General features: G+C 41.5%; 1 protein-coding gene across 2 annotated transcripts in view; it reads right to left on the bottom strand.

The window, feature by feature from the left end:
- The window catches only part of CAMK1 (calcium/calmodulin dependent protein kinase I), a 182669-nt gene that overhangs the window by 60454 nt on the left and 109994 nt on the right, over positions 1-12221 (bottom strand). Inside the window, exon 12 of one of the 2 annotated variants that reach the window (XR_003942642.1) lies at positions 11694-11856. Coding sequence is in view for 1 of the 2 variants with exons in the window: in XM_030208175.1 (XP_030064035.1) it covers positions 11753-11856 (104 nt within the window). In the remaining variant the exon portion in view is untranslated. Of the gene's footprint in view, positions 1-6844; positions 11857-12221 lie in introns of those variants that run through there. The other variant, XM_030208175.1, reaches the window with a different exon arrangement.

Here is a 12221-nt window from a genome sequence, read left to right as displayed (position 1 = left end):
AATGAAAGAATACTTGATGGGATCAGTTGACAGGAAGTGGAAGTACCTCTAGCAGCTGCTGCAGGACATGGGCAAGGAGGCTGTGGAGATCTGGTTCCAGACCAAAAGTTTATGAAGGGCAGTAGTCATAGCTCACCAATGATTTCTAGCTTAAGGGAGAGGTATGGTAGCCGTGTTAGTCCACTCTTAAGGTTATCAATAGAAATCAAACAAAATAAAACATGGAAAAGCAAATAAGATGATACCTTTTTTATTGGACATAACTTAATACATTTCTTGATTAGCTTTCGAAGGGAGATTAGCTTAAGGGAGAAACCCAACAAGTTATCCGATATTATTTTTGACCCACATATGCTTAGAAAGTGAATGCTCATTTTTAGTTTTACTTGACTTTCCTTTAAAAGGTTTTGCATGCATTAGAAATAAAACAGAGTGCTGGTATTGACTTGTGTTGGGCATTGATGTTTGACGCTGAATAATAACTGCCTGCGCATTGATGGGTTTTTTTAAATGTATGCTAAACAAATACTTTCTGAAGAAACTGAACTTTTGAAAAACAGACCTGCCTCTAGGACAAAGCAAAGAACACCAGAAATTTCTGCAATTAGATTGGTGCAATTTTAGACTTGTTGGCACCTAGCCAACTAAAATACAGGCATGAGTCTGGGATAAGGCCTACATGAAATAACAGACAAGTGGGAAGGGATTTAAAAAAACCAAACCACTAGGAGGGGCATAATCGAAAGGGGCCGCCCATCGCTAAGGGCACCCATCTCCGGGAATGGCTACGAGAAAGGCCGGTCCCAACCATATTATCGAAAAAGATGGGCGGCCATCTTTTCTTTCGATAATATGGTTGGGGAAGGCCAAATGCCTAGGATTTGGGCGGATTTGAGATGGCCGGCCTCGGTTTTTGGCAATAATGAAAACTGAAGGCGGCCATCTCAAAAACAAACACATCCAAGGCATTTGGTTGTGGGAGGTGCCAGGATTTGTAATGCACTGGTCCCCCTCACATACCAGGACACCAACCGGGCACCCTAGGGGGCACTTTTAAAAATAAAAAACATTAAAATACCTCCCAGGTGCATAGCTCCCTTACCTTGGGTGCTAAGCCCCCCAAATCCTCCCCAAAACCCACTCCCCACAAGTCTACACCATTACCATAGCACTTATGGATGAAGGGGGGCACCTACATGTGGGTACAGTGTGTTTGGGGGGGGGGGTTGGAGGGCTCCCATTTACCACCACAAGTGTAACAGGTGGGGGGGGGGGGGGTTGGGCCTGGGTCCACCTGCCTGAAGTGCACTGCACCCACTAAAAACTGCTCCAGGGACCTGCATACTGCTGTGATGGAGCTGGGTATGATATTTCAGGCTGGCATACAGGCTGGCAAAAACGTTTTTAAAGTTGTTTTTTTTTTGGTGGGAGGGGGTTGGTGACCACTGGGGGAGTCAGGGGAGGTCATCCCCGATTCCCTCCAGTGGTCATCTGGGCAGTTAGGGCAATTTTTTGGGACTTGGTCGTGAAAAAAAAAGGGTCCAAAAAAAGCGGACCAAATTTTCACTACGGCCGCCCTTCTTTTTTCAAATTATCGGCCGAGGGCGACCATCTCTTAAGCACGCCCCTGTCCCGCCTTCGCTACTCTTCCGACACACCCCCGGGAACTTTGTCTCCGCGGCGGACTGCAGTTGGGGGCGCCCAAAATTGGCTTTCGATTATACTGATTTGGGCACCTACGGGAGAAGGGCGGCCATCTCCCGATTTGGGTCGGAATATGGCCGCCCTTCTCTTTTGAAAATAAGCCTGTAGGGGAGTAAGGGAGCAACCATCCCTAATCCTTCCAGTGGAGCATTAGCTTAGACCAGTGCTTCTCAACCCAGTCCTCGGGGCACACCCAGACAGTCTGGTTTTCAGGATATCCATGATGAATATGCATGAGATAGATTTCCATACCATGGAGGTGTTGTACGCAAATCTCTCTCGTACATATTCATTGTGGATATCTTGAAAACCCAACTGGCTGGGTGGGACCCGAAGACTGGATTGAGAAGCACTGGCCTAGAAGTCCCTGGGAACAAATGTAAATCCCAATGTTGATTTTGATGGACATAAATGTACATTTCCATTCTGAAACAGGGAATACACATGCATGTTTCTGTCCTGCCCAGACCACACTGCCTTTCAACATGTGCATAGTCATGATTTAGATGTTTATACACATCTAAATGCTGGTTTGTGCATCCAGATCACAAATAGAACTTCTAAAATAATCACCCTAATGTCATAGTAAGGAAGCAAAGAGGACAGAATTTCCAGTAAAACCATCAAAACTTTTATATATATTTATATATATGTACATGTACAAAGAAAGAAATGCGGAACCTAATGATCAGCAATTGCCTCTTTCCTTTAATACAATAACAAGCAATAAAATAGAAACTTTTGTTTTCTGAAAAATTCTCATTAAACATGCCAAAATAAACTAGGATACAGAACCAGGCACCCCCAACATTTGTAGATCTTAATTTGACACGTCACACAGTGCAGAACACTGGGCCCACCAAGTATGAACAGTGGACATGCGAGACCTGCACCGATGAGAGGTTTGCTGGTACCAAAACAGTGCTAGTGAATTCAAATTTAACTACATCCATCGTAAGCTCTATTTTGGCAAAGATTATTTTACATGGAAAGCACTTGGTGTTGAACAGAGATACAATATTTTTGCAGCACTGTCCCTCCCTTCCAGCCTCCTGGAGTCTAGCTACTGTCACAGAGAGAATAGGCCTGAACAGTTGACTTCCTCAGAACCCATATATCAAGTGAGATAAAGGAAAGAACAAGTCAAAGTTTCTCAACAACTCGCTTGACCTTGGAGAAAACGCTCACTCGCTCGGCATTGGCTGGAGCCACCCTCATTGCAAAAGCAATGATGGTGCTCCCAGATGGAGGACAGATCCGCACGTTTCTATCCGCTCTCACAGCTTGCAACAGCACTAAGTAAATCGAAAGACATGAAGAACATACAAGTGGTGTTATTAGAGCAGAAACAGTTAACATAACTTTTGAACTCTATCAACCACCTCAAGATAGGGAGTTGCAGAAGGGTCAGAAAGTCCACCCATCCCCGCACCTCGCCACTGAAATCTAACCCATCCCCACCTGGTTCCTGCTAAGATCCATTCCATCTGAACAGGTACTTCCTTCAATAGCCCATCCAAATTCCTGTACCCCGTTTCCTCCCAACCCCAACATCCTCCTGTCTTCTTCTTGGAAACAACGTCCAAGGTTTTATTGAGGGGTATTCACAATTCAACCAATGAGTGTTCAAAACCTCAGGCTGGCTGTTTTGGGCATTCCAGGCCTCATTTTGGTGCTCTAATTGCCTTTCTCAGTGTGTTCCAAGCCTTACTCTGGTGTCACCAGAGATTTTTGACTACACTCCCCCAGGAAGTGTACTGGGACAGACCAGTCCATCAAGCCCAGCAGCCTGTTTCCAACAGTGGCCAATCCAGGTCACAAGTACCTGGCAAGATACCAAAACAATACAATACATTTTATGCTGCTTATCCTAGAAAAAAGCAGTGGATTTTCCCCAAGACATTTTAATATTGGTTTATGGACTTTTCTTTTAGAAAGCTATCCAAACATTTTTTAAAACACCACTAAGCTAATTGCTTTTACTACATTCTTCAGTAATGAATTCCAAAGTTTAATTACACATTGAGTGAAGAAATATTTTCTCCGATTCGTTTTAAATTTACTACTTTGTATCTTCTTGTGTGCCCCCTAGGCCTAGTATTTTTGGAAAGAGTAAACAAGCAATTCACGTCTACTCGTTCCACTCTACTCATTTTATATAACCTCCATCATATCTACCCTCAGCTGTCTCTTCTCCAAGCTGAAGAGCTGTAGCCACTTTAGCCTTTCCTCATTGGGAAATAGTCCCATCCCCTTTATCATTTTAGTTGCCCTTCTCTGTACCTTTTCTAATTCTACTATACCTTTGAGTCAACTTCATGATTCACTAAAAGTTAACAGCAGAACTTCAGTGAGGCATCACTCAGCCTCATTCTAGAACGAGGCTTGCCAAACCTGTCCTGGGATCTCCACAGCCAGTTGTGTTTTCAGGATATCCACAATGAATATGCCTGAGAGAAATCTAGGGGCCTTGTTTATTGTGTATGGAGATATGGTAAGCACTGCTTAAGGGGCCCTTTTAATAGATTGCGCTAGTAAATAGGCTTATGATTCCTTCCATCAAAAAGGGCTTTTTCTATTTGTTGCATTAGTGCAGGGCAGGGGTGTAGCCAGATCTCGCGGTGGGAGGGGGCCAGAGCCCGAGGTGGGGGGGCACATTTTGGTCTGCTGCCCCACCGCCGCCTCTTCCCCTGCCCCTGCTGCCCTGCCCCTCCCCACCTACTGCTGCAGCAAATACCTTGGCTGGCGGAGGTCCCCAACCCCCACCAGCTAAAGTTTTCTCCAGCACTGGTCTTCAGCGCCGCCACGTTGCCTGCCCTGCTCTCTCGTCCCCCTCACGTCCTCCATGCTCCTTTTAGTGAAACTAAGCATGCTCAATTTCACTAAAAGGAGCGTGCAGGACGTGAGGGGGGGAAGATAGAGCAGGGCAGGCAACGCAGCAGCGTAGGAGAGCAGCGCTGGACAAGACTTCAGCTGGTGGGGGTTGGGAACCCTCGCCAGCAAAACAAGGGGCCCAGAGGACATTTTGGAGGGCCCAGGCCCCCGTAGCTACGCCACTGGTGCGTGGTCATCTTAAATTACTACTGCAGGAGCACTTCCCGCCTCCTGCTTAGGAGGCACTAAGGGCTCCCATGTTACGAATGCACTGTAAGCACATCCAGGCCCATTTCTCTACCCCTACACACCCCTTCTAAAAAAAAAATACAAAAATAAATAAATATAGCACGCTCAGCGTATGCAGATAGCAAAACTAATGTAGAACACTTTAGTGCATCCTACATTGGGTCATTTTTGCTGCATTAAGCATACATTAGTGCTTAACAGCTTAGTAAAAAGAGCCTGTAAGTTTATTATTTTTTTCTATGTAGTGATTAAGATTTGTGAAGATTTTTTAAAATGTTAATGTTTTACTGTAATTTAGAATTATATAAATTCTCATCTTTGTAATTGTGTTTAAGTTGCACTGTCATCAATAAAAAATGTTGAAACACTAGAATTAAATATATATTTTTTGTTATACTATTATGTTTTTATTGTTTTTTTTTAATTATTATTTATTCATTGCAATTGTGTTTGTATTTTTTGTTTTGATGTTGCACACTGTTCTGGGTCACTTTTGAAAAAGGGTACCTTAGAGATATGAAAACTAAAAATTCGCATATACTGGGTCTCCAATGTATGCAAATTTATCGTGAAAATCCAATTGGTTGTGGGGTCATCAGGACAGGCTTGGAAAGCACTGTTCAAGGACAGGGGGGCCAGATACACTAGGTCATCCATTTAGTCTGTATCATAATATCTGACTCAGTTAAAGATATTCAGTTAGATTTCTAATAGTCATGAAATATGATTTTAAATGATTCATATCATTATTTTATATTTTATTTTGAATGTGAATTACATCTTTGATGATCACGTTATACTATGGGATGGCTTCTCTCTGATCAAAGAGCGTGACATACACCACACATCACAAGAGCAAGACGATGTTGCAAAATACCATCTCTATGAAATATTCAGGCACCAAAAGATGATTTGTCTAGTCTACTTCCTACCCTTAGCAGCCTTGATTTGAGAAAAATAACACAAAAGAAACAGAATGGAACACAGCTATCTGGCAACAACCCGTACTGCATTACATAGAGAGGCAGGATAGGTGATATCCCAGCCAAGGATTTCAATTTTATTGATAAATGTCTCCTTCCAAGACATAGTCCAACAGTTAAAATGGATTAAGTGTGTATTTTACAAGCAGTGTATGTGCCACTAAATAAATCACCATTAGCCTACTTGAATAGTGAGGTAGTTATGTGTTTTAAGACTGAAATTGGTATAATCGGACCTCAGTATGAGTGCTACGGCAGTCAGTCAGTTCAAATGCCGCCTGCAGCCTTCCCAATATCGTCACTGGCCCTTTTGAACATTTTATATATTTTTTATAGTTTTTCAATGGCTCAACTCCTAATCACGGAAATTTAAATAGAATAACAATAGCTTTAAGGATACATAACTATTATTATATTATAACTATTATTCTGTTCAAGAAGTCCCTTAAGACTTATCTATGTGGTAGAACATACTCCTCTGTTACTTATTATTATTATTTATTGCATTTGTAACCCACATTATCCCACCTATTTGCAGGCTCAATGTGGCTTACAGAGTGTTGTTATGACATAGTCATGACAGGATCTTAGATACAATCAGTGATAAGCAGAGATTGGATGAGGAATTAGAGAAGAAGGTGATAGATAGGGTAGTGTCAAAGGTGTATTTTGGTATCTGGGAGGGTTGGTGTGGTGATTTTGTGTCGTTAAGGGTTCTCTTTGTAGGCTTTGTTGAAGAGATGAGTCTTCAAAGATTTGCAAAAGTTACTTAGATCATCCATGGTTTTCAGGGCTGTGGGTAGTGCGTTCCATAGCTGTGTGCTCCTGTACGAGAAGCACGTGGCGTATGCCTGCTTGTATTTAATTCCTTTACAGCTGGGGAAGTGCAAGTTGAGGAATGTGCGGACTGATCTTTTGGCGTTTCTAGGAGGTAGGTCCACTAGGTTTAGCATGTATAGCGGGGCATCTGCATGAATAATTTTGTGTATGGTCGTGCAGATCTTGAACTCAATGCGTTCCTTGAGTGGGAGCCAGTGAAGTTTCTCTCTTAAAAGGTTTCGCACTTTCATATTTGTTTTTTTTTTGTACCCCCCTGTTGTTTGCCCCCACCTAAGATGTACCTTATTCTCTGTCAAATTAGTTTGATGTTCATTTCCTAATGTTGTTAGCCACATAGAGCCTGCCATGGTGGGAATCTGTGGGATATAAATGTTCTAAATAAATAAATATTCTATTTAAAATTTCAGTAATTAGGAGTTGATCCATTTAAAAACTATAAAAACTATAAAATCTTCAAAAGAGCCAGTGACGATATTGGGAAGGCTGCAGGCGGCATTTGAACTAACCGCCGTAGCACCCATACTGAGGTCCGAGTAAGACTGAAATTGGTATAAACACATAATTACCTCACTATTCAAGCGGTCTAATGGTGATTTATTTCCTTCCAAGACATGACATGGACTCACAAAGGAAAGGAGCAGGGAACGATCGCTACCTTGCTTTTCATACTCTTATTACCGTTCCAAGATACTACAAACATAGCTGGCTGAATATTCCTTTTATTCTGATGTTGAATGTATATTTGGCCCACTAGAGGCACAGATTTGCACACCCTGCACTAATTCAAATTGCTTTAGCATTATCCCTCTCAAAACTCAACTGGATTGTAGTATCCTAGAGAGAAGGTGCCATGTGCAAGAAAATCAAACAACATTTTGGTGTCTGATGTTGAAAGATCCTATTCTACATGGCAGTGACACAGCCACAGGTGGACCTAGGCCCACTCACTTTGAGATTAGGCCCACCCACGAGAAGCACAACTGGTTTGTGGCTTACAGGGATCCCCAAGCCCCGCCAGCTGAAGACTCCTGCCAACCCAGTGTCTTAACTTCCTCTCCCAACAGCAGAGAGCGGCAACTCATACCAGATACTCGTGTCGACCTCGAGCCTTCCCCTCTGGCACAACTTCCTGTTCGCAGAACCAAGAATGTGCAGAGGGAAGGCTCAGAGCCAGCGCAAACAGCCAGTATTAACTAAAAACATAAATATATGCATAAATATACAAATCATTAAAAGCTGTTTTCTCAAACACATGAATAAAAAACAAGACATGTAAAAATACTGACATCCATGATTTTATATTTATGTTTGTACTTAATATTATTAGTTCATGCTGCCCCTGGTGCAGCCAGTATTTGTTGGCGAAACACGGCCATGTTGGGCACAGATGTGTATTGACCTGGGAACATTTTCACTTCATTAAAGACTACCTTTTTATATGATCTGCCTCCTGGTTTTATATTTATATTTACTAAACCGTGCTAATGCTTCACCTTTAGCACGCAGTAATGGAGAAACATGCCATAATGGTTTGAAGTAAACGGGGGAGGGGTGTACCTGGCAGGCAGTGGCAAACTGCCACCATCATGATTTCTATCACAGAGATATGATTAATGCAGGTTTTTACTGTGGAAAACAAATCAGTAACACGTCAATGTGTTAGGTGTGCCTCAGCTTTCATACCTGTCCCTTTTCCAAGCCCTTCCCTCCCCCATTTAAATTAAATTCCACATTTGAAATTTCATGTGTATTTTAACAAATAGTACTCTGGAATGCAAGTTATACTCTCTTTGGAAACTTTCACTTTCTAACGGAGGGAAAGACTTCAGAAATTCTGCACAGTGCTCTCGCACTATTTCTATTTGCAGACTGCTTCCTTTCCTTTGCCAGTGATTGACCACTCTACTTAGGATAAGGTGCAGAGTCGTCATCAGTCTAAAAAACCTCCTTGTAATTTTAAAGATATACTGTATAAATTGTTTTTCATTTAATCATCACGTTTTTTTTTACACTTTTACACTTATCTGAGTTGTGGCATATGCAGACGGGAATGCTCAACAGAGAGCCTCCGTTTCTCTATTTGCTTCCTCAGGAGTCGTACCCTCAACCATGTTTAACAACATGAAAACCTCATAAAGCCTGGGCTTTTGCTTTAACATACTTTAAATCCCAAGTTAAACCACTAATGCTGTTTAGTCAATACTCACTGTACTTTGCAGAAAAGGGAAGCAAAATGGGTGTTGTTTTGAAGGTCAGCTGAAATGTAGATGGGATATAAGTTCCCATATACACCACTAAAACCTGGGTTTGCTTTCCGAGTTTAACCAGACAAACCTAGCGCACTCTGTATACAACATTTCAGTATGGAAAACACTGACTTTAGAAGCCTCCATGTTAGACTCAAATGTTATTACCTGAAAAAGCTGTTAAGAGTAGGAATCATCAGGCTAAGAAGCTATGTATACAGGATAGCTCACATCCAGCCGGCCTCCCAGTGGATAGAAGAGAAGAAGGAAGAATGGAAAAACAGCTATCTAATCAAAGGTCAGCAGACATTCTGCTCTCTGGAAATATAGGTTCCAGGCAGTCCACGTAGAACCCATTTGGCTCATCAACATAAAGCCTTTGGTATTTGTTCCTAGTCTTTGAGAGCTGCCAATGGGTCAGATTTTCAGGTTATCCCTAACAAGTATGCAAAAAAATGTTTAAAATATATATATATATATATATATATATAATTTTTAATATGCAGTTTATAAGATTTGAATACCAACGTTTGGAAATACATATGGGAAGTACAAATATCACAATAAGAATCTTGGAGATAAGTGGACATGGATATATACACCTTGAAATGAGATGGACACTTATTGATGGAAGTGTTCTGGTGTTATTGTTAAGAACTGAGTAAAGCAACAACATATGAACTAGATAAATGAACACTTTTCTCAGAAAAAGATATTGAAAGAAATGTAGGTTTTATAAGTAAAGATGCATGTACCCACACGTTTTAGAGTATTAATGATGTGAATGGGTTGGTGTGATAGGTTAATATTAGTCAGGTAATATATGTGAGAACTAAAATAATTTGATTATTTTAAAGTGGAAAGTTTTCAATAAAGAACTATATTCATTTTTTTTATACATAGTGAAGTAGTTACTTGATGTTTGTTAACGAATATGCAACAGAGAAGTTGCATACCTACTACCTCAATTGTACAAAGATCTCTCTCATGCACATTTCATTAGGGATAGCCTGAAAACCTGACCTGTAGGAGGCCCACAAGGACTGGGAGTGAATGCCACTGGCATGAAGGATCCTAGATTTTCTACACAACATCCAAGTGTCTTTGCAGTAGGTTCTGCAGATTACTTCTACTGGCCATATCACTCTGGAGCCCATGTTTATTTTTAAACTCTGAATCCAGAGCCTGTTATCTTCTGAAAGTTAATGTTTAGATGAGACATCTAGAACTGCTTGAGAATGCAGAACCTGGAACTACAGATAATAGACTTTGTTGGATAGAGGAATAGAAAAATCAGTATCTACTTATCCTACGGGCTAGAGAAGGATAAAACATATATATTAATCCCAGAGATTTGTTTCAGGTGCATATCAAACAGCTTAGCCCTTTTCTGATCTCTCTGTATACTCCTTTTGATAGAACCCTTGGATATTGGACAATGATACAGAAGTACGTTACAAATTAAGGGGCCTATTTACTAAAAGGAATTTTCTCATTTTATGCTTAGTAAATAGGACTTTGAAAACTGTTTAGTTTACTCTCTCTGTTCTTCAATACCATCTTTCTGTCATTCTTCTTTGGTTTCTCATGTCATTACCTTGTTCCGTTTTAAATTCCAATCTCTTTCCCTGTATTCTTTCACTCTGCTAACCTCCTTTCACCATGGCGTGCGCGTGTGCGTGTGTGGTGCGGGGGGCGTGGGTGCTGTATTTTTCCAGATCTACATAGTTGTTTCTGTGCTGGGTATCAAGATGACTGACCACATCCTCCTTACCCTTTCCACCTTCCCCTGAAACCACCACCCCCTAGTGGTCAAACAATGCATCACTGGCCTCCAGCATTCACAATGTTAATTCTGTTTTAATGTTGTGCAAAATAAAGTTTTTCCATGCTGCAAGGACTTTCATTTCCTGAGATTGCATCATGGAAAGCTGAATTAAAAGGGAAGCAATAGTCAGGGAGGCCTTGCGTCTCCACTGTAGTTTCCCAGCTCCTGAAACAAAACACTTGACAGCAAGCGCACTGCTGAGCTGAGACTTCAGCTTCTCCCAAGGAATGTTTTGAATTTGTTCACTTCCTCGTCTCTGTAGGAAGCCACATTTCAAGTAAGTTATTTAGTTCCAAACTCAGGTAGGACCCTTATACCATCCTAGAACCTGGAATCCTCACGCAAACATGTCAGATGGAAATTTTCAAGAGCACTGAAGAGACCTGATTTAGACAGTGGCATGACACTTAGGTGGGTGCTTAACTTCTCAGAAGGACCCTAAGCTCTGATGCCCTGCAAGTGCTACTAGGCCTCAAAATTAACAAGAAACTTGCACTTAGGGGTGTGTGCATGTATGTGTGTTTTCTGTAAAACTCTTTGCTCACTGCAAGCATCGACCAACTTTCATAGTTCCTTCTCTATTAGGTAGTCAGAATAAAACAGCAGCAAGATCCCTGAAACCCCTGAATCTTCACTAGTACAGTTATAATAAAAACACCTTTCCCTACACATTAGACAATCATCAGGCAACAGTATCACAAGGAAACACAAACAATGGCCCATTCTCCATCTTTAAACTGCTTTCAACTTGTCTTGCTTCTATCCCAAGGGTCTGTTTCTAGCACAGGTGTAGAAACAGGCCTGGTTTCCAGATGTAGGCCTCATTGTCCAGCTCATCGCTTCCACCATCAGATTTCCCAGAGTTCCCTCCCACCCCGATCTTTCCTTCCCTCCCCCCAGCAGTCTTTAGATTTGGCCTGCCCTTCCTTGAAGGTTTGCTCGCCTTAAAGAGCACGGTAGTATCCATACCCAACGCGATGGCCTGGTCCTTCCTGTGTCATTGATGGTTATGAGCACTTTGGCAGGCCTCAGACCCGGTTTGAGTGATGGCAGCAATAAGCAGCCAATGAGTTGTTTGTCTTTTCCGGAGATTTCCGGGAGCAACAGTCCTGACAGCTGTCTTTGTGAGAACCTGAGGAGAACAAAATAAATGTTAAAAATAATAATAAATAATAAAACAACCAAAAAGATTAATTGAATATTATGCTTTTAACAGCATCTCAGAGATATTTTTTGGTGTGTGAGAAAATAGAAGGCCGGGTCTAAGCCTATGAAAAGATTTGCAGCTGAGGGAATACAGTCTGAGCCCAGACTGAAACTGTGGCAAAATGATGCCTGACCCTGTTTTATGTGTAGCAGTCTGGAAAATCTTTGGCTCCTTTTCCTTAACTTTTCCCTCTATAGCTGAATTTTGGTCAAGAAACCTAGGTCTTTTTTAGGCATCTGAATTTGCTCACTGAATTGGATCCATCCTTTTATACTACAAGACATCATTGG

Source organism: Microcaecilia unicolor, chromosome 6, assembly GCF_901765095.1.
Source record: "Microcaecilia unicolor chromosome 6, aMicUni1.1, whole genome shotgun sequence".
Classification (NCBI taxonomy): domain Eukaryota; kingdom Metazoa; phylum Chordata; class Amphibia; order Gymnophiona; family Siphonopidae; genus Microcaecilia; species Microcaecilia unicolor.
The sequence above is the reverse complement of the archived record's forward strand: the minus strand, read 5'-3'. Positions and strand labels throughout refer to the sequence as shown.